The sequence below is a fragment of the Lactuca serriola genome, chromosome 3 (genome assembly GCF_051521515.1).
Source record: "Lactuca serriola cultivar US96UC23 chromosome 3, Lser_US96UC23_V15, whole genome shotgun sequence".
Lineage (NCBI taxonomy): Eukaryota > Viridiplantae > Streptophyta > Magnoliopsida > Asterales > Asteraceae > Lactuca > Lactuca serriola.
Genome location: NC_136410.1, coordinates 153,683,030 through 153,707,231, shown reverse-complemented (window position 1 = coordinate 153,707,231; position 24,202 = coordinate 153,683,030). Strand labels below are relative to the sequence as shown.

The 24,202-nt window shown below is 39.4% G+C and overlaps 1 protein-coding gene across 1 annotated transcript; it reads left to right on the top strand.

Annotated features, from left to right (window-relative positions):
• Positions 1 to 4,746: 4,746 nt before the first annotated feature.
• LOC145093287 (uncharacterized) lies at positions 4,747 to 6,006 on the top strand. The gene has a single exon (XM_079031380.1). The coding sequence runs from the start codon at positions 4,859 to 4,861 to the stop codon at positions 5,582 to 5,584; it is 726 nt and encodes a 241-aa protein (XP_078887506.1). The 5' UTR covers positions 4,747 to 4,858; the 3' UTR covers positions 5,585 to 6,006.
• Positions 6,007 to 24,202: the final 18,196 nt, after the last annotated feature.

Genomic DNA, 24,202 nt, shown 5'->3' with positions numbered 1-24,202 from the left:
TCGAATATATTGAATCATTGAAGATGATATGACATTGATATATAAAGTTCAGTACTTTTGAGGTTAATTAATCACAAGAAAGTAGCCATCGCTGTTTGAGTGAGAGAGGTGGACAGGATAAGCAAGAACAAGATGGCTGAGAAAAATTGCCTCTAAAAAGAAGAACATGTGAATGTTGACATGAATGTGTATGTATTATGTATATTCTTTGTCTATTCCAATGAATGTATACCATGATATTTTACTTTTTCGTAATTTTATCAGTAGGTATATCAGTTAACCTAATTCTGTTTGCTTTCTCAGTTTCTTTAAAGGCATAAGGAGCTCTGTAAGTCTGCTATCAAGTGCATATGCTACAGACTTAAATTCATACAAGTACAACTCCTTTCTGATAAAGGTAATATTAATTATATCCAGTAAGATCTTCTCTCTCCTCTCTTTAGAGTTTAGACACACAAATAAACTTTATATATTTAACTTTATATTACTATGCTATAAGCTGTAGTACTATGTATTATTAAGTTACTAAACCAGATAAAGTAGAGTAGCAGAAGGGCATCAATCGTTCGTCTACTAATGAAGAGTAGAGAAATATACAAGAAAGTGAAGCAATTAGTAAACTCAGTGAACTGAGGAAGATCGACACATTGCTACAAACAAAAAAAACTCCAAAGCTACATGAATATGACTATAGCACTTAAAACTTATAGCCTTTACCATGAAATCATAAATCCCAAAGAAATTTTAGCTTTTTGCACACAAAGGAAAAGGTCCTACTATCGTTTCAGTCATTGTGTGGAATTTTTTTTTTAATTATGACATAAATATATAAAATGAAATAGCTAGCGACACAGATAGTAACAATCCAGATATTAGCATCCGAAAGCTTTCAAAACCATAAAACACTGGCTACTTGCATATCTACAGTGGACTTTTCCCACAAGGTCACCAAGCACATCTCTATTTGCATAAATTGACTTCATTTTTATCATTAATCTGAGAGTTTTTTTTTTTTTTTTTTTTTTTTTTTTTTTGTTAAAAAGTATTGTTTGTAAAAATGAAGTTGTTTCAAAGGGGTTGTGGAGTCACTTCATCCATACCGTGTGGAATTGTAATTATATAAATGGTCAGTTTTATATCAATTACCATTTTACATTATATATTTATCTTTAACATTTTTTATTCCCATTTTCTAGTTTATCAATTTTCTACATAATATTTTTTGTTATAAATATGTTATTATATATAATTATATATAGATCTTAATAATAATTTATATTTTATACAACTTCAAATTTTCTTTTAACACCTTTCTGTGGATACCAATAATAAATATTACTAAAATTATATATATATATATATATATATATATATATATATATATATATATATATATATATATATATATTAAATAACTATATACATATTATTAGAAGTAGACATACACTACAAGAAATTCAGTCTTTAGCGGCGATATATTAAAAAGTCGCCGCTAAACCTCCGTGTCGCCGCTAAAGGCTGAATGACACCGATCCGCGTTTTGACGTTCTGGTAAACACGAATCGTCCGATCGTGGTTCTAATCCAACGGCTAGAGTGGTCTTGGAACGCATAAACTCAATACCGGCAACTTGCGTCGCCGGTAAAGACCTGCAGGTGTCGCCGCTAAAGATCGAAAAATGACGCGGTAATAATTCCCTCCGGAGAGTCGCCACTAAAGACGTATAGTCGCCGCTAAAGCTGAATTAGTCGCCGGTAAAGGTATCACCGCTAAAGGTCGACGCAGTTAACCCCAAAAATTCATCGTTTTTTTCCTTTTGATGTTCTATTACTCTCCATTCGCTGCTGTTTTTTCTCTTCGGCATAGATCAACGATTCCTCAATTAAGTCGTCAAGTGAGTGATAGACATTACTTACTTTCCGGTGACTGTGTAAAATCGGCCACAAAGAAGATACCGGCGGAGAGAGCCATTTTCCAGTGAGGACCATTGTTCTGGTGACACTAACCTTTTTCCGGCGATTAAGAGGTGTTTACAGGTCAATTTCCGGTCCCTTTTCTGTTATAACATCGATTTTAAACTTATTGTAGTGGTTAATTGCAAAAAATTGTCTATTTTAGTTTTGTTGATTGTGTTCCTAACCACCACCAGCGACGACCCCCACCACTGCACCATTTTTGTTAATTTCATCATCACAGGTTCTATTTACTTCTATTTATTGTGAAATTTGAATTTAATTGCAAAATATGTGTAGTTGTATCAATTATGTGAAAATTATCATATATGTATATTTGATATTTGTATGTAAATCTATGTAAATGTGGTGTATATATGTCAATGTATGTGTGTTTGATGTATATGTGGTATATGAGTATTTGGTATAAGTATAATGTTATTATATATATATATATATATATATATATATATATATATATGTGAAATTATGTGTATTTGGTATAAGTAGGATATTATTATGTATGTATGTGAATGTATGTGTGTTTGTTGTGTATATGGTATATGAATGTGAAATTTATGTATTTGGTATAAGCAGGATGTTATTATCTATATATGTGAATGTATATGTATTTGGTGTATATGTGGTATATGTATGTGAAAGTATTTGTATTTGATGCTCTTATGTATTATGTGAAATGTAGTTGATTTGGTCATTTTGGTTTTTCGTGAGTATTTGGTAAAAGCTTTGGTATTTGAATTTTTGTCCCATATGCAAGAAATAACAATGTACTTTGCTTTTTTGTCTTAGTTTAAAAATAGCAATGTACTTTGGCGTTATAAAATGCATGTGGATTTGGTAATTGTGTTTTCGTCCCTAGATGGAAAATTTAACTTATTATTTATATATGTTGTTATTTATTATGTAGTTGGAAAATCTTCGGGAATTGATCAACGACCCGGCATGTTGGGAGGAGTTTTATTCGTTTTTTCAATCACAGAATAATCAATGAAGAAATGATGTGATTAAAGATGATGATATGTAGCGGGGAGGTTTATTTGAATGTTATACTTGTTATACTGTGCTATTTGTTAGAATTGTAAAACTTACTTTACTACTTGTTAGAATTATCAAACTTTTGGTTGTTTTATTTTGGTATTAAATTAATTATAAGAGTATTTGGTATTTAACTTGATGTTTTTATCTAATTTTTGGTATATAATTAATTATAACAGTATTTGGAATAAATTATACCCAAAATCGCAAATATTAAAAAAAAATGAAAAATATTATTACCGATGACACTATTACCGACGACATTCTCTTTAGCGGTTACACGAAGTATTAGCGGCGACATTTGTCTTTATCGACGACAATCTGATCAATAGCGACGAAGCAATAGCGGCGACTCTTTACCTGCGACGTGTCGCCGCTAATTATTCATTTCCTTATAGTGATAAGATACATTAATATAGAAATTTTATATAGGAATTATTCAATCAATGATAATATGTCCGTAAAAACAATTTCATAGGAATTGAATACATCTAATACTCTACTCTCAATGAATTTTCATGTCAATTTTTTTTTTCGCTTTTTCACTTTTTGATGCTATAAATTCGAATCAACCGATAAGTTTTTCTCATCAATCTTTCAAATTCTGCTCATCCTTGCATTTGCATCCTCAATCTCCATATTTCTATCATCTTTTTTTATTAGTTCTTTTTCTATCTTAAACATAATGTATGTATAAATGATTTCATTATTAAATTTAGGATACTAATTAGTTGTTCTTTGATTTGCAGTTAAATTCTCTTAGGGAGGAGGGAGTCGTTTCCATTGAACCTACCGAACCCAATGAACCCACTGTCACATCAGCTTTTCTCTTTGATTTTTCTTCATTTTTCTGAACCCACAACATACGGAAATATATCTTTCTCAACCCACTCAACCCACTTAATTAAAAAAAAATATACAAAATAATCAAGGTAAAATCTTAATTAGCAATAGAGTTACCGCTGGTACCACTCCCTTTTTGATGGGTTGTTTAATTGGTTTCACGAACCCACTTTATCCTCTCTCTCTACTTTCTCTCTCATTTTCTCTTGTACCATATGTTTTAAGACTTGTACCTTAGTTGTTTAGTATTTTTTTTAATTGAGTGGGTCGAAAAAGATAGAATTTCGGTGTGTGTTGTGAGTTCGGAAAGATGAAAAAAAAATCAAAGAGAAAAGCTAATGTGACAGTGAGTTCGGTGGGTTCAATGGGAACGACTCGCTCCTCTCTTATATTTGTTCTTTGAAAAGGCCATTTATGTTATTAGAAATGGCTGAAGTGGGGCGATAACCTTTTTTTACAAGTAAATAAAACCCATTTTTATAACAAATCTTAAAAGAGCCCCTTTTACAAAGAAAACTCTTAATTTGACAATCCATACAATTCAGTTTTGTGATAAAACTTACAATAACCACCCTTTTTTCATATACTCCAACAACAATGTCAACGATTTTATCTTTTTGGACAAGTTTGGTTCGACATATTATGCATGTGATACATTTATGATAAGCTTTAGTTATTTTACTCCAAAAATCCAGTGGACTATAATCTTTTAATTTATCTCATTCCACTCGTTAAATCAAGTTGCACCTTAAGTTTTAATAGTCAAGTATTTACGCATTAACACTGACACAAAATCATTAAACTACATTGACTAGGCAAGCAAGCAGATTAGATTGAAAAACCTGCACCAACTTTCACGTTACAAGTACAAGTTGCAAATTTTTAATGTTCCTACATAAATCATCATGTTCAACCCACCAAAAGTCGTCGACGATCACTTAGAATAACAAGAATCAATAAGAACGGAATCAATTTAACACTTTACCATTCAATACCTTACAAAAGAAATGGAGTTTTTCAAGAACGCAAAAGTCGTCAGACTGCGGAGCCACCTTAACAAATTCTTGGTCGCCGGAGACGATGAAAAGACTGTCCTCCAAAGCAGAAACGGCTTCCCAAGGAATGAAGAGTGGACAGTGGAGAGAGTGGAAGGGAAAAAGCATGTCATCCGCCTGAAAAACTGCTTCTCCGGCAAGTATCTCACTCCCTCCGATGAACCGTTTCTGACTGGGTTGACCGGGAATAAAGTGGTGCAAGACATCCAGGCGAACAAACTGGACACCTCCATTGAGTGGGAGCCGATTAAGGAAGGTGAGTTGGTGAAGCTGCGAGCTAAAGGTGGGAACTTCTTGCGGGGTAACGGCGGCACCCCACCATGGAGAAACTCCGTCACCCATGACATCCCTCAGTTGATGATAACGCAGGAGTGGGTGTTGTGGGATGTTGAAGTGGTTGATATGGTTGTTTTGGAGTCACAAGAGGCAATGGAAAGTACTCAAACATCGACGTGGGAATCGAACTTTTTGCCACCTCCGAATATATCAGTGATTATGGGGAGGGGTGAATCTTCTTTCAAGCTCAGAGGAGTAGTGGTGCCCAGACCACCGAGCTCCACCTCAGACAAACACTTTTCTTCTTCTTTGCCTTGCCAAGATAAGGGGGCGGCTTATGTTGAGTCCAAACTACTAGAAAAATTAGGTATCATCGACGAATTAACGACGGAGATTCCCTAGGTAATCTGTGTCATTGCTAATGGGTCGCTAATTGGTCGCTAAATCCCTCGCTGAGTTCATTGCTGACAATTAACACAAAGGTTTCTTCGACGGGTAGCATTTAGCGACGGATTGTGAAGGAATTATAGGTCGTTGATACCTCGTTTTCTAGTTGCCAGTGTACTCAGCTCCATGTCTTCTTTGACCAACAGCATCACCGGCCACTCCTCCCGGCTTTAAAGGAATGGGGGGTGAGACCACCAACGAGTTGTCATGATGATATATCTATTCGTTAATAATTAGGTTAAAGTAGAGTAAACTATATTCATGTGGTCAGTGAGAATTAAGCCCATCTCCGAGTCCTTTAAAATTTTCAAAATTTTGTATGGGGTGATTGAGAGATTATTTTGTTAAATATTGAATTTTTATGTGATTTTGTAGTATATGATTGTAATTTACTAATTTGATAATTAGGTTATTGGTATGTCGTCGATTTATATTTGAACAAACTTGTTTGTGCCATTTTGTTGAAATCATGAAATTTGTGAACAATTAATGTGATATCGTTAAATTAGGACAATTTTGTAAAGTATTTGAACTTCGAAACTCTCTAAATTAATATGGTATGTAATAAAGAGTTTCTAACCTAACGATATTTTCATTCCTTCTTGAGTTTGAGGTTGATGTTTCAAATCTCGTCCATAAGTGAAATTATGAGTAGTTTGTGTTTCATTCCAAAAAAATAGTTATGTAAACTGTGACCCTTTAAATCATAGGTTGTTTAAATTTTGAAACTATATGAATTGATGTAGCATTATAATATTTTGTGGACCATTTGAACAATGAAATCATTGAAACTATAGATTATGTGAACTTTGAAACTGTTTCAATCGTTAGGTCATCTTCAATGCATTGAACTCAACTGAGTTCAATGGATTGCCACATGTATATTCCACTTACAATACAATTTTACCTATTAAACTCTACACTCCATTAAACCCAATACAATTTAATGGATTGCCACATCATTTATATGTGTGTGAGAGGAGAGAGAGTGTGGAGTTCAATGGGGATTGAACTCCCCATTCTATTGAGTGCCATGTCATTAACCTACAATGAGAATTTTGAGTTTAATGGGATTAAACTCCCCATTCAACTCCCCATTAAACTACCATTGAAGATGGCCTTAGGTTGTGTGAACTTTGTAGGTTAGATTGTATGGTATACATACCAAATAGCGTGCTACATACTACGTGACGTGCATGGTGTTGAGGTGAGCGAGGCCACGCAAAAACACACCCCACTTCGCATGGCCCTTGGCTACTATGGGTAGATGTGGTCTCAACCACTGCCCACAACATGAAGAATAGAAGGAAACAGTAAAAAAAGACAAGTGTTGGGTATTTAATTTTTTTTTCAAATAATTTTATATTTTACTATAAATAGTAGCCAATTAACCGCACACTTCCACACTTTTCATTCTATAAGCCTTATATTTTCAACAAAACTGCAAAAATGGTTACTGTGGTATACATTTTTTCTAAGGTTTAATCAAAATCTCATTTTTTTAGCTTCGTAGTCCGTTTGAACTACTTTTGTTGTGGATTTGGTTCATCAGTAAAATGAAATAACTGTAATACCTTTGGGAATTTATTTTTCATTTCTTTCAGTTTTTAAAAATATACTCCCTCTGTCCCAATTTGATAGTCCACTTTTGAATTTTGAAGTCTTTTTTCTTCAACTTTGACGTTAAATATTTTTATTTGTGTTATATATTAGTTGATAAAACTTATAAAAATAAACAAACATTTAAAATACAATCGATTCATATATTTTGCATCAAGTATTATTTATCAAAAACAAAAATATTTAAGGTCAAAGTTGAAGAAAAAAGACTTTAAAAATCAAAAGTGGACTATCAATTTGGGATGGAGGTATTAATAGTTATTTATTTATTTTAATAGTTTGAAAAAGAGGGGTCTACCTCTCTCTCTCTCTCACATACACACACACACAAAACACATTTGTCAACAAAACACCCATTACCATCTTCTCCACCACTTCACCTGCAACTCAGGCTACACATACACACAATGAAAGTTAACACACCATAAAATTAGTAATGCATACCATAGAATTGCAATTTTCTACAATTACAAACCTCATATAAAAATCAGTTATGATACCAGATAATTGCAGTTTTGTAAATATAAAATTACAAACCTCATTTAGAAAATCAGTAACGAGCTCATAGAAATCAATGTCACACCCTTCATTACTGCTCTGTCACCTTCCTTGATTCTCTGATTACAACTTAAATTCATGACCATAAAACCACCTTATAACCACTTGATACACAACCATAATCACCAACCATTACTTGGGCAAAAAATAAAAGAAACAAACAGAAGAAAACACCAAATACACAGAGGCACACACAAAGGGGTGAAAGACAAACCATATACTTTATTTTTTTGTTGTCTGCAATTTGAATCAATGAGAAAAGAGAGGGGGTCTGGGATTCAGCAAATCGAAAAATGAAACCCAACATCTAAGCCCCAGAATAAATAAAGCAAAATAACCAACAAATCGGAACCCAATTTCGATCCAGCAAATCAAATAACTTCAAAAAACCCAGACGAAGAGAGAAAGATGCATGAAGAAGAAGCAGGAAGAGGAGGAGCCCATTTCGATCCAGCAAATCATATGGCTTAAGAAAACTCATCGGAATCCCAGGATGCTTTGGAGTTTCGGTTCAGTTACTATTTGCACCCGCCGTCTCTTTGTTCATCGGGAATGGTTTAAGTAAAGATATGAACCTTATTTTCTTTTTTCTTTGCTATCTTTACAAAGCAATGGCATCAATGCGTTATTGGTACATGCCACAGTTTATGTTGGTCAAATATGAGGAGGTTCTGGATTAATATTTCAAGCTTACATTTGTTTCATGAGAGAGAGAGAGAGGTGGATATATGGGCCCAATTTTATATTTAATAACTAGTTTATAACCAGTGAGAACCATGATTATAAAATTAATTAACCTTTCATAATAAAAACTCAAAATTATTAATCAATTATTTCAAATAAATTATTTTAAATAAATTATTAATTAAGAGATATTTTTTAGTTATATATAAAGTTATAATCGTTGATTTAAATAAATATATTAACATATATCACCTAATAATATATATTAATTTTATTTTAATTTTTATTATAATGTTATTAATTTAAGGTTATTAAAGTGTGAAATTTAAAATTTGAAATTTGAAATGAAGAATCAATTTTTAATTTAATATAAATAGAGTGAGAAATTTAAATTTTAAAATTTTAAATGGAGAAATAATAGGTTGAAATGTGGCATGATAAGTGACATATAATATTAATGATGATTTCTAATATTGTGACACTTGTCAATAGGAAAATAAACATATTCATTTATTAGAATAAGAAGATAATAATAATTTAAAAACGTGATAGAAAATGAAAACTAAATTCATTAAGGGTTTAATGGTCATTTTAGTTTGGATAGGGACCAAAACTACAAGGAACTAGCTCAAAAGGACAACCAACCAAAAAAAAAATCGAGGTTTGGACTAAATGCCAGAAAAAATACATACCACATGGACCATTTTTGCAACTTGTCTATATTTTCTCATCAACTTTTTCTGGTTCCAACATTTAAGGAACCGCTATCACCAGTTTAGGTTTTCGTTCTAGACTAATAAGACGGTTAACGTCGATGCTCACCCCTAGGTTAGAATATGGCCTTTATGATTTTACTTACAACACACAATAAATTTCTATTGGACCTCCTTTCCCCTTTTTTTCCTTCTTCGTCACCATTTCAACCTTTCTCTACATTTAAGACTCCAACGGCTCTGTAACAGCCCGAAATCCAGGTATTCTTCTTTTGGCCTTACATCTTGGTTAAGTTGATGATTTAGGGTTTTCATGGTAGGCGAGTACGCTGGGCGTACAAGGTGTACGCTACGCGTACTCGCGCACCTCATTTGGACGCGTTTCCCCTCAAGTACGAGGGGCGTACCCAAGGTTACGCCCGACGTAACTTATTCAGACCCAAACCCTAAATTCCTTTGATGGGGCTATAAAAGGGACATGTGGCTGGTCTTCTCAGCCACCATCCCTCAGAGTGAAACCCTAAAAAGAGTGTACCCTCGTTCTTAGGCCATTGTGTGTGTATTCTAAGCTTGGTGGTGTCATTTCAAGGTTGCAAAGGAGAAGAAGAGCTTGTTGGAGAGGCTAGAAGTGGTGCTCAAGTGTAGATCTGAACTTTGCAAGGGCTAAAGCTTCATTTCCAGGTATAAAGTTCGGATCTTGTCACTTGGTTCATGTTGTATGCTTAAAAGGTCATTTTCTAGGGTTTAAGTCCCAAAGGTGGAGACTTTTGTGCAAATGGCCTCCATAAGCTTAGATACTTCATATTTCTGATCTATTGGGGTTGTAGACTCATAAAAATGGCATCTTGGACGTGGGGTTTGCACCATGCATGAGATCTAGGTCCTTGAGTTTGAATAAAGGGTTGTTATGTGATGTTGGAGCCTTTACAGCCATGCCAAGGCTTAAATGTAACACCCCAAAGTTTGGAAAGCCAAGAAAAGAAAGAAAACCTCAAGTTTAGGGGAGACTCGGCGAGTCCATGGAGGGACTCGGCGAGTCCGAGCGGGATCCGGGTTGTGGTGAAAGCGACCGACTCGACAAGTCGGCCAAGGAGACTCGACGAGTTGGGTCTGATCGAGGAAAACCCTAAATCCGGGACTTGGAGCCTATTTAAGCGTCTCATTCTCTTTCCTAGGGTTCCTTTACTGCCTTTCTACCTCAGAACACCAAACCCTAGCCGCCATATCCGTTTTTGAGCTAGATCTTGCCTTGAAGAGTGCACTAAAGCTTGGAGGAGGAAGAAAGACCTTGGAGGTGCAAGAAGGGACTGTAGATCTGGGATTGGGGAGTCATTTCAGACCAATTAGAGGTAATAAGCTGTTGCTTGGACTCCCTTTGCATCTAGATCTATTCTTATGTGTGAGTTTGGTCATTATTGGTATGATATGTAACCAATTCGAGTTGGAGGTTCAGATCTGAGGTTGCTACCTCAGATCCATGTTGGTTTTGGTCTTGAACCCCCTAAAGTATCAGCCCTTGGTATGTTGAAGAGGCATGTTTGCCATAAACCCTAGTTTAGTGTGTTTTGAGCATAGATCTCTCAATCTACACGTAAAGTTTGCCACTTTACGTGGGGAATAGGCCCTAGAAGTATAGATCTATGAGTTGGAAGCTCTGTTTGGCTCGAAAAGCCACTGCATGGATTGAGGACTGGATAGACTCGGCGAGTCCTTCGAGTGGACTCGGCGAGTAGCTTGAAGATGAGGAGGAACTCGACGAGTAGGATGAACAGCTCGTCGAGTCGGATGAAGTTAGGCATGGACTCGGCGAGTTGGATGAACAACTCGACGAGTTGGTTGAAGATTGTCTAGGACTCGGCGAGTCTGTTCTTGGACTCGGCGAGTCAGATCGCGAAACCCTAAACCCTTTGAGTTGAGACTAGAATCAGTGAGTCGGGTGGTGACTCAGCGAGTTGGACAGGTCAGGACTTGGAACTAGTTGGACTCGGCGAGTCATGGACTGACTCGGCGAGTCGGGTCGCGAATAAGAAAGACCCTGATCTTATGAACTCGGCGAGTCTTTAGGAAGACTCGGCGAGTAGGGTTGACCTGGAAGGTTGACTTTGACCAGAGTTGATTTAGTTGACTGTCTGAGAAGTGAGAGTAGGACTCGGCGAGTTGGGTGGCCCAACTCGGCGAGTCAGCCCAAAGAGAGTTGACTTTGACCAAGGGTAAAAGAGTCATTTTACCCAGTGCAGTGTTTAGCATTTGATTGAGTGTGTTTATGGACTTGTAGCCGGGGAGATACCGGAGCGGCAGCAGTTAGCCCTCAGAGCTATTCACTCAGCAGCCAGTTCACGAGGTGAGTCTCCTTCCAGTAGGAATGGGTCTAAGGCCACAATGCCGGCCCGTTTAGCTAGCAGTAGTTTTCGGATGTTGATCTGATATAGTAGTTAGTATGTTTGATGCCTTCGTGGCTCAGACAGGATTTATGTGTTATGTGTTCCGGGCTACGGCCCGAAGTAGTATGCAGTATACGTGTGTTCATGCTAGTTGATATGTTTATGTTATGTTCTGTTCAGTTAGCCCGGACTTCGGTCCGATGCAGGGGACAAGGTCCCAGTTAGTCCGGACTTCGGTCCGATGCAGGGGGCAAGGCCCCAGTTAGCCCGGACTTCGGTCCGATGCAGGGGACAAGGTCCCAGTTAGTCCGGACTTCGGTCCGATGCAGGGGACAAGGTCCCAGTCAGTTTCCGGACCTCGGTCCGATGCAGGGGGCAAGGCCCCAGTTAGTCCGGACTTCGGTCTGATGCAGTGGGCAAGGCCCAATATGTGCTTTATATGTTTTTGTGTGGTATGTGGTAGATTGGGGGAGCTTACTAAGCTTCGTGCTTACGGTTTTCAGTTTTGGTTTCAGGTACTCGGTTTTCAAAAGAGGAGCTCGGGAAGATTGCAGAGCACACACCATAGTCAGTTAGCCTGGGAATGTTTGACTCTGATAATGATATTATGTTTTGAATTTAATACTCAAAAGTTATGTTTGACTTATGATACGTTGTTATAAATCTATTTTTAGTAATGTTTAAAAGAAATTTTTAGTCATGATTTTTGGGTCGTTACAAGTTGGTATCAGAGCCTTGGTTTGAGGGATTCGGGCGCACTCCTGAGTGTGTTTGAACTCAAACTAAGGAAGTGGTATATAGTTTTCAAAAGAAAAATCGTAGTTACAAAAGAATTTTGAGAAAAGAAAACATTTTTTAGAAAAAGCAAAAAGAGTTTTGAAAAGAGAAAAGGGTGTGGTGCATGCAATCAGCCGAGCTCAAGTAAGTACTCCCAATTTACCCATACAAGTTATATTATGATTATCAGTATCGGTTTCAGTTTCAGTTTCAGTTCCAGCTTCAGTAGAACAGCATGCTAGAATAGGACTAAGGATCTAGGATGATGCCTTATGTGCCTGCTTTATGTGTTCAGCTTTATGAGAATTGCATGCTAGTATTGAGTAGACAGCAGTATGATAGCCTGTTTAGGTTATGCCTGGTAGCACGAGCTTAGCATTGTATGCTAGTGTAGTTTCTCGTTATGAGAATAGTTTTGCCTGAGTATGTCTCCTTTATCCGAATGCTGCTTGCTTTGTGCTTTGTGGGACTCCGAGTGGTGGGATTTAGCCATTAGGTGAATATGTCACATCACATGTGAGCAGGGTTGAATAATCTCAGAGTGCTGGATTTGGCCCTACTGCGCAGCTCTCGTTTGAGTCCAACCGTTGTAGGGACGAGACTTTTACTTGAAGGATTATCCGAGCCTCATTACATGTGATGGTATTCAGGTGGTGGCTAATTGGCATAACAAGGAGGCCTTCAGCGGCTGAGGACTGGTTTAAGTAGAGTCAGAGATTCCCTAGGGCAAGCCTAGGATGAGAGTAGCAGAGATCAGTTGAAGAGTAAAGGGGACTTGGTGGAGTTGAGGTAACTCTTGAGGAAAGTACGGATAGATGTGGAAGGTAGTAGGGGCCCATACTACTGAAAGCAGAGGATCCGTATTCGATTCAAGAGGGGCCGAGGCAAAATCAAGGAACTAGTAGAGTATGCGAGAAATTCCTCAGCAGTAGTATGTAAATTGATCAGGATTTTGTTATATTTTCAGCATGGTGACGTTGCGCGAGATACCAGTTAGCAGTTCAGGTGTCGAGGAGGGGTCTGGCTCGGGCTTCAGAGCCAGGCAGCTTGATGATCAGATGAGGGATTTCATTTCCGCAGAGATTACGCGCAACATCATTGATCAGACTCCAGTGATTTTCGGTTCGGTTAGAGAGGCCATTGTGGAGCTCATGGACAGTCATCTTGAGGCCTTTAAGGCCGGGTTAGTTTCAGAACAGATTGGGGCTCGTCTAGGTCCCGAATCTTATGGAGTTCAGGGATCCATCAGGGAGGGAGATCCCATTTCTAGTTCCTGCCATCGGGGGGCAGGGGTGAGTGGGGAATTCTGTCTCCAAGAGAGACCATTGCATGATTGGATAGTTGAGGAAGTTTCGCGAGCCATTCGCGAGGATCTGCCCGACATGGTCGTGAGGATCACTGATAGATTGATAGCGAGGCTTCAGGATCAGACATCTGTTGTTCAGTTAGCAGGCGTTGCCGTTGGGGTAACGCAGGAGCGAGAGTCGGGCAGGGAGTCAGAAGGGAAAAGGAAAATTGATGAGACTCAGGTAGCCACAGGTTCGGGTAAGAGGCCCAAGGGTCCAGATTTGAGGACGAGGAACTATCAGAGCCGCAGTCGATGCGGGAAGTGGTCGTCATCCATACTCTGCTGAATGACTAGAATAACACCAATAACACCGAGGCCTCTCATCTGTTTATTACACACCAATTATCTACCCATGTTCTACCCAACATATTAGTAGATAAAAATATACATTTTTATACAGTGTTTAAAAACCTGTATAGCATGCTTAAATCAATACATATTCCACATAACAGATGAGGCATACACACATAACACGTATTTCATAGAGAATATACATTCACACATATAACCACAAAATATATACACGTAGCACGTATTTTATATTAAATACTTCATAATATTGCGTATTGAAAAGGGACTATACACTCACTTGATCAGAAGATGATCCGACAGCACTACGACTTATAGAAGTAGTATGCTTCGATAGATCTGGAAGATCTTCACCAAAATCGAACTTCTCGCGGGCAGAGCTTCGGCTCGGGAATAACGCTCTTCGGGATTCTCGGGGCTTCGGATCTCGCTTCGGGGCTCGGGAATAATACTGGGGCTTCGGGGTACAAACGGCACGCAAAACGAGGCAAAGGACTAGAGAGAAGGAAGAAATTTGTAAAGAGAAAAGAGCTGCCTTCGGATCCTCTTTTATAGTTGCTGACCCTCGCACGTACGCGGGGCGTACGAGGCTACGCGGGGCATACGCCTCGGTGGTCGTCAGTGCTTACGTCATCGGTCCTCTTACGTCATTGCAAACGACTTTGGAGTACTCGAGTGCCCTTCGCTGTACGCGGGGCGTACAGCAGTACGCGGTGCGTACTTCGGATAGACCGCCTAACCCTTCTTCGGATAATATCAGAGGTTAATTAAAAATAAATATTAAATATTTATTAAACTTCAAAAATTCATAACTCCTTCATACGAACTCCGTTTTCGACGTTCTTTATATCCACGCGAAGGTGAGACTACGCTCTACAACTTTCGTTTAGATTCCGTCGGCTCATTTTGACTTTTATTTTTATTAATTATTTTTAGGAGGCCCGGACAGGAAAACTTCGTTATAAAATCATAACTTCTTCGTCCGATGTCCGTTCTCGCCTATCTTTTCATCGTTTCGCTACTAGCAACGAGATCTTCGATTCTCATTTAGATTGTTTCGGCTAAAACCCGCTCGATCTCAAATCGAGTATTTGGGCTGCATACTGCTAAGTCGAAACTTCAGAAAATCATAACTTCCTCATACGAAGTCAGATTTGGGCGTTCCTTTTATGCACGCTCTCGGTTTAACGAAATCTATGACTTTCGTTTAGATCACTAAGGCTAAATATCGCTCTATATTAAATTCATATTTTACGTCACTCGGCGTCGTGCCGGTTCTGTCGCAAAACTTCGACAGGTCATAACTTCTTCGTTATAACTCGGATTTTGGCATTCCTTATATCTCCGGAATCCTTGTTTCAACCACTACAACTTTATGCAAAGTTATTGGGCTTATCTCACACTTTAATTTTGACGCTTATTTTATTCTTAATTTAATTATATCACATAATTAAGCAAATAAACACATAACTCACAAATAATACATTTTATTATTTCAAATTGGGGTTACGAAGGTTAACCTAGACTATTACATTGCTTAAAATGGCAAGCCCAGAAACACGGGCGTTACAATTCTCTCCACCTTAGAATGATCCCGTCCCCGGAATCACACACCAGCAAACAAATGCGGATAGCGACTCAGCATGTCACTCTCCGTCTCCTAGGTGAGATTCGACCCATTCGTGTGTTTCCATCGGACAAGCACTAACTCAACCATCTTACGTCGCAATTTCTTAGTCTTTCGGTCAACGATTGCCTCCGGTTCCTCAATCAACCTTTTGTTCTCATCGATCCTCAATTCCGAAAGTGGAATTATGTCGGGAACTTCTCCCATGAATTTCCTCAAGTAACACACATGAAAAGTGTTATGAATTCCATTCAGTTCTTCTGGTAGTTTGAGCTTGTAAGATTGGTTCCCAATTCTCTGAAGAACTTTAAACGGTCCAATAAACCTTGGACTTAACTTTCCCCTTTTACCAAATCTTATAAGTCCCTTCCACGGCGAGACTTTAAGCAAAACCGAATCTCCAACTTCAAAAGTCATCGGTCTTCGTTTTTTGTCAGCATAGCTCTTTTGACGATCCTGAGCTGCTAGCATTCTTTCCCTAATTATTTTCAACTTTTCAGCCGTATGATGGACTATCTCCGGTCCCATAAACTGCTTTTCCCCAGCCTCAAGCCAACAAGACGGCGTACGACACTTCTGTCCATACAATGCTTGATAAGGTGCCATCTTTATGCTCGAGTGAAAACTATTATTATAGGAAAATTCTACCAAAGGTAAATGTTCATCCCAATTACCTAGGAATTCCAAGGTACACGCTCTCAGCATATCTTCAAGTGTTTGTATCGTCCGTTCGCTCTGACCATCATTCTGCGGATGGTAAGCTGTACTTAAACACAACTTGGTACCCAATTCCTCTTGTAGACTTTTCCAAAATCGTGAGGTGAAACGACTATCACGATCCGACACAATCGTTAGCGGAACACCGTGAAGCCTCACAATTTCCTTCACGTAAGAATTCGCAAGCTTTTCCATAGACCATTTCTCGTTGGCTGCTATGAAATGCGTACTCTTAGTGAATCGATCAACGACCACCCAAATCATGTCGTGACCACTTTTTGTTCTGGGTAGTTTAGTGACAAAATCCATAGTAATGTCTTCCCACTTACCCATAGGCACAGGTAAAGGTTCTAAACTCCCGTATGGTTTCTGATGTTGTGCCTTGACTCTTGCACAAGTCACACACTCGGCCACATACTTCGCGATGTCGAGCTTCATCGTCGGCCACCAATAATAGGGTTTCAGGTCCCTATACATTTTTGTGCTACCGGGATGAATCGAGTACATGGTTTTGTGAGCTTCTTCCATCAGAACTCCTCCTGTCTTAGGTATCCAAATCCGATCTTGGAACACCTTCAGTCCGTGACTGTTTACACCGAACACCAACGTTTTGCCCAAACGTTCCTCCTTTCGGTCATTTTTCTCAGAAGCTTCGCTTTGAGCTTTCTTTATACTTTCCAAAATAGTCGAGACAACTTCAATTCTCAACGCTCTTGGCCTTTTCTTTCCAAGATTGACCTTCCGACTGAGAGCATCAGCAACAACATTGGCTTTATCGGGGTGGTAAAGTATCTCACAGTCGTAGTCTTTAAGTAATTCCAGCCAGCGTCGTTGCCTCATATTTAATTCTTTCTGACCAAATAGATATTGGAGACTCTTATGATCAGTGAAAAGTTTGCACTTCGTGCCATTGAGATAATCCCTCCATATTTTCAGTGCGAAAACTACCGCTGCCAACTCCAAATCATGAGTCGGGTAGTTCTTTTCATGCTCTTTCAGCTGTCGAGATGCATACGCGATCACCTTATCCCTTTGGGTCAAAACACAACCCAATCCAACCCCATACGCATCGCTATAAACAACGAAGTCTTCAACTCCATCGGGTAGAGAAAGTATCGGTGCCTCGCATAGTTTCTTCTTTAGCTTCTCGAATGCTTCTTTATGCTTATCATTCCAAGCATAAGTAGCTCCTTTGTGGGTCAAAGCTGTTAATGGACTAGCGATCGAAGAAAAGCCTTGGATAAATCTTCATTAATATCCGGCTAATCCTAAAAAGCTTCGGATCTCCGTGGGACTTTTCGGTTGTTCCCACTTCATCACAGCTTCGATCTTCGCTGGATCAACCATTATCCCTTCTTGGTTGACCACGTGACCCAAGAATTGGACTTCTCGAATCCAAAAATCACACTTAGAGAACTTCACATACAACTTCTCCTTCTTCAAGACTTCCAACACTTCTCGCAAGTGTCTGCCATGCTCTTCTTGGCTTTTCGAATAAATCAGAATGTCATCTATGAACACTATCACAGATTTATCCAGGAACGGATTACAAACTCTGTTCATTAAATCCATGAATGCTGCTAGAGCATTGGTCAGTCCAAATGACATAACCAAGAACTCATAGTGTCCATATCGCGTTCTGAATGCAGTCTTCTCTATATCCTGCTCTCTTACCTTTAGCTGATGATATCCTGACCGTAGGTCGATCTTGGAAAAATAACTTGAACCTTGTAGTTGATCGAATAGGTCATCAATCCTCGGCAACGGATATCTATTCTTTATTGTTGCCTTATTCAGCTCTCGGTAATCAATGCACATCCTCATGCTTCCATCTTTCTTCTTTACGAATAACACCGGAGCTCCCCAGGGTGATGAACTAGGTCTTATGAAACCTTTGTCCAATAACTCCTGAAGTTGCATCATTAGCTCCTTCATCTCCGTCGGTGCTAATCGATAAGGTGCTTTTGCAATTGGCGTTGTTCCAGGCAACAAGTCGATACGAAATTCTACTTGTCGATCGGGTGGTAATCCAGGAAGATCTTCGGGAAATACCTCCGGATAATCACACACAACAGGAATATTTTGCATTACCTTCTTTTCCTTCTTAGCATCGATCACGAATGCTAAGTATGATGTACACCCCTTGGTTAAACATTTTCTGGCTTTCATTAGAGAAATGATTCCAGAACTTACTCTGCGTTTATCTCCGTACACCATAAACGATTCCTTTCTAGGCGGGTTCACTTTCACTATTTTCTTCTTGCATAAAGTTTCGGCATCATTGGCGCTAAGCCAATCCATTCCCAAAACGATGTCAAAACCGTTAAGTTCGATAGGCAATAATTCCTCGTGGAACTTATTCCCATTCGGATCAATTAAGATGTTTTTCATACGATGGCTAACAGGTACAAACTTGCCACTAGCAACTTCGACTAATAAAGCATTATCTAGTCTAAGAACAGGCAAAGCTAGTTTTCTACCAAATTCATGCGATATAAAGGAGTAGTTGGCTCCAGAATCAAATAAAATTTGGGCAGGCAATTTGTTAACGAGAAAGGTACCTGAAGCGACATCAGCTTCATCTTTAGCAGCTTCCAGTGTCATCTGGAATGCTCTCGCCTTTGGCTTTGGCGGAATGTTGGGTCTTGCTGCTTCCTTCCTTTTAGGACAATCCCTTGAGATGTGCCCCTCCTCACCACAACCATAACAAACATTCTTGGTAAAGGTGCAGTCATTGGCATAATGTCCTAGCTTTCCACATTTGAAGCATGTGGTTTCCCCGCAACACTTCCCATGATGCTTCTTCTTGCACTTGTCGCACCATTTCGCCTCTACCTTTCCTCCACGTCCCTTCGAACTAGACTTCGAGAATTTACTTTTCTTGCTGGACCCTGAAAATCCATCGATTTTCCTCTTTTCACCAACCTCTGACCTTTCCAGACCTTTTTCCCTGATCTGGGTCTCAACATTTCTAGCAGCCCAGATGGCGGCTTTCAATGTGGTTGCTTGCTTAACTATTGGACCATAGTCCGTTGGTAGTCCAAGGGCAAACTTGTTGACCTTAGAGAGTTCTGTAGGCACCAAATATGGGATAAACTTCATCTTTTCTGTGAAACTTGCAGCGTATTCAGTAACGCTCAATTTCCCTTTCTTCAAATTCTGAAACTCATTACTGATTTCCAGAAGGTCTTGCTCGGAGCAGTATTGCAGTTTTAGTTGTTCCACAAAGTCTTCCCAAGATATTTTGCTTGCTTCTCCCTTGGGAATAGAGTCAGCTAACAGCTTCCACCAACTCAACACGCCAGATTTTAGCAGAGGGATTGCAAGAGCGGTCTTCTGCCTGTTGCTGCATTCGCAACTTTCAAACATAGTCTCCATTTTGGAGACCCAGTCCATAACTTGCACCGGCTTCGGGCTTCCGAATAGACATGGTGGTTTGGATGTCATGAAATCCTTATACTTGCACCCACGACCATCATTTCCTCCATACTGGTTATTGCGTCTAACCACTGGTTGTTCGTCTTGACCAATGATCCCACTAAAGCTTTTTCCTTCAGATTGCGATCCATTCTCCTCAGGCTCTTCCGCTTGAATTGACGGTTCTTCACGATTCTACCTAAGCAGGCGTCTTGTTTCTTCCATCTGACGATCCAACATCGTTTGAATCATCATTTGTACACCAGCCATTGTTATCGGCTCAGGTGCATCAGCTACGACAGGTACTTGTTGAATTACAGGCAGTTGATTCCTGTTTTCATCAGCATTTCCAACTCCGCTTCTTGTTCTCACCATTTTTTATCTACACACCGAATAATTTCATCTTATTACTCCAAACGATTACATGCTAGTTCTAATATCGTATACAATACGCTTAGAATCCTAAACACATAAACCTTCAGATCCGGTTGGCAACAAACCATAGATCCGAACAAACAATATCATATATGGCAACATATAACATTTAGCACATAAAAACATTTTAGGCAACTTTCCTAAAATAAACTAGTGCTCGTGTCTAAAATTTATCAGACACACATCTCACAATCTCCACTTAGCATACTAAGTTTAAGTCTAGAAATCCTACAAATTCCTAGTTCGCATAAACTAATGCTCTGATACCAACTGTGACATCCCCAAAATCTCGGCCAAAAAAGACCGATTTCATTTATGCTTTTTAAACATTTTCAGAGTAAATCCGTTTAATTTTAAAAGAGATGCGGAATTTGTTCCCAAAAACAAAACATGATAAAATAGATATTTATCAAAACATTTCATATAGAAATATGATTTCATTTCATAATCAAAAGTCAGGATGTCATGTTCCGATATAGATCATAAAGCATAAACGATAACATTACAAGTCGTTCAACAAATATATACATATACAGACTTGTAAACAAAACAACTTGATGATTCGCCCATCTTAAGCTCTTGCGCCACTTCCTGTAATACAAATCAACTGAGTGGGTCAGGCTTGGGAGCCTGGTGAGCATATAGGGTTTTCAAACCCACAATAATTATATTTAATTACAACAATCAACAATAAACCCAATTACCCATTCCCGTTATCCTCACCTTACGCTCCTAAAAATAACGTCTATTATAAGGAACTTATTTCAGGATTTTCATCGGGACGGACATTACTGCAGAGGGGCTTCCTCAACAATAAGTGTCCTAAAGGCAACCATGTGGGGGATAGAGTACACCGGTGAACACGTCGTTCACAACACCTACAGGTAATGAGCCTGCTAGTGTTCCACAGGACAGTCTAGAATAGTCCGTGGTCGTCATCCATACTCTGCTGAATGACTAGAATAACACCAATAACACTGAGGCCTCTCATCTGTTTATTTCACACCAATTATCTACCCATGTTCTACCCAACATATTAGTAGATAAAAATATACATTTTTATACAATGTTTAAAAACCTGTATAGCTTGCTTAAATCAATACATATTCCACATAACAGATGAGGCATACACACATAACACGTATTTCATAGAGAATATACATTCACACATATAACCACAAAATATATACACGTAGCACGTATTTTATATTAAATACTTCATAATATTGCGTATTGAAAAGGGACTATACACTCACTTGATCAGAAGATGATCCGACAGCACTACGGCTTATAGAAGTAGTATGCTTCGATAGATCTGGAAGATCTTCACCAAAATCGAACTCCTCGCGGGCAGAGCTTCGGCTCGGGAATAACGCTCTTTGGGATTCTCGGGGCTTCGGATCTCGCTTCGGGGCTCGGGAATAATACCGGGGCTTCGGGGTACAAACGGAACGCAAAACGAGGCAAAGGACTAGAGAGAAGGAAGAAATTTGTAAAGAGAAAAGAGCTGCCTTCGGATCCCTTTTTATAGTTGCTGACCCTCGCACGTACGCGGGGCGTACGAGGCTATGCGGGGCATACGCCTCGGTGGTCGTCAGCGCTTACGTCATCGGTCCTCTTACGTCATTGCACACGACTTTGGAGTACTCGAGTGCCCTTCGCTGTACACGGGGCGTACAGCAGTACGCGGTGCGTACTTCGGATAGACCACCTAACCCTTCTTCGGATAATATCGAAGATTAATTAAAAATAAATATTAAATATTTATTAAACTTCAAAAATTCATAACTCCTTCATACGATCTCCGTTTTCGACGTTCTTTATATCCACGCGAAGGTGAGACTACGATCTACAACTTTCGTTTAGACTCCGTCGGCTCATTTTGACTTTTATTTTTATTAATTATTTTTAGGAGGCCCGGACAGGAAAACTTTGTTATAAAATCATAACTTCTTCGTCCGATGTCCGTTCTCGCTTATCTTTTCATCGTTTCGCTACTAGAAACGAGATCTTCGATTCTCATTTAGATTGTTTCGGCTAAAACCCGCTCGATCTCAAATCGAGTATTTGGGCTGCATACTGCTAAGTCGAAACTTCAGAAAATCATAACTTCCTCATACGAAGTCAGATTTGGGCGTTCCTTTTATGCACGCTCTCGGTTTAACGAAATCTATGACTTTCGTTTAGATCGCTAAGGCTAAATATCGCTCTATCTTAAATTCATATTTTACGTCACTCGACGTCGTGCCGGTTCTGTCGCAAAACTTCGACAGGTCATAACTTCTTCGTTGTCACTCGGATTTTGCATTCCTTATATCTCCGGAATCCTTGTTTCAACCACTACAACTTTATGCAAAGTTATCGGGCTTATCTCACACTTTAATTTTGACGCTTATTTTATTCTTAATTTAATTATATCACATAATTAAGCAAATAAACACATAGCTCACAAATAATACATTTTATTATCTCAAATTGGGGTTACAAAGGTTAACCTAGACTATTACATTGCTTAAAATGGCAAGCCCATAAACACGGGCGTTACAGAAGGCGAATATGTTATGGGCCGGAAGGCGTTGTAATGTGGACCGTAAGGTTGGCGTGGGTAGGACAGGAAGGTTTACCTAGTCAGGACGGAAGTCCCCTGAGACACATGGACCGGAAGGTCAGGGCCTGGAAAGGCGTATGTGCGTAGGTTGTATTTTGGGGAACTCACTAAGGAATTATGCTTACAGTTGTTGTGATATGTGTTTCAGGTACCAGCAAGGACCGTGGGAAGGCGCCGACGTGATCTGTACACACTGATGGAGGATTTATGATCTTGGGATTTATATGATTTGTATTATGACATGATACATTGGATCTTTATGACTTATTTTGGATGGAAATATATTTTTAAGAAATGAAAAATTGTTTTAAAAATTTCCGTTGTTACAAGTTGGTATCAGAGCCTTGGTTTGAGGGATTCGGGTGCACCTTCGGGCGTAACTGAACTCAAACCGAGGATTCGAGGAAATCTTTCAAAAACAAAAGCATAAAATTTTTATAAAGGATTTTGTGATAACCAAGGATGAAGCAGTGTGTACGATCAGCCAGCGCCCGAACGGTAAAAATCCCCAAAATACCCTTACAATATGTGTTATGAAATATGATATGATATGATACGCATGCTAGAAGACTAGGTATTCATATTAGGACTAGAGTGGCTTGATTTGTGATGCCTTAGTCTAGGGAAATCTGTTGCTATGAGGTGCTTTGAGAGCAAGTGGGTAGCTAGTGCATGGCAAGAATAGAGTTCTCAGGATCTGGGGTTTGGGGAGGAGGACTTGGGGTGAATGCTGATGCGGTGTAGTCGGTAGTATTGGGCCCGTACTACCGAAGACACCGGGTCAGTGGGCAACCCAAGTAAGAATCCCTGGGTATCAGAGACTAAGTAGGGTTGCGTTATCGAGTGCGATTATGCTCGATAGAGTCTCTGATATTTCTATGTTGTATTTCAGAGGCATCATGGTTGGACCACGCCACAGACCCAGTACGAGCAGTGTGAGTGACGAGGAGATTCGTCAGATGATTCATGAGGAGGTGGCTGCAGCGATCCGGGCTGAGATTCCGGAGATGTTTGGGTCTATTAAGACCACTTTGATGGAGACATTTGACGAAAGGTACGCCGCGTTGACTGAGGCTGCAGCCGCTGCAGCTACCGCAGTTGTGGCCGCTGCCAGACCACAGGGAGGTGACTCGTTGCTGTTCCGGGAGTTCAGCAACATGAAGCCACCTGAGTTTGACGGGACGCAGGATCCGATCGCTGCGATGAGATGGATTGCTGATATCGAGGGATGCTTCTACACTTGTTCATGTCCGGAGCATCTGAGGGTGCAGTTCGCCTTGAACCAGCTCCGCCTGGGAGCAAAGGATTGGTGGAAGTTCGTAACGGCGAACTTCACTCTAGCAGAGGTTTCAGCTGCGACATGGGAGAGGTTTACCACT

Excerpts from the sequence above, each read along its gene's own strand:
- LOC145093287 (XM_079031380.1), top strand. The coding sequence starts at position 4,859 with ATGGAGTTTTTCAAGAACGCAAAAGTCGTCAGACTGCGGAGCCACCTT.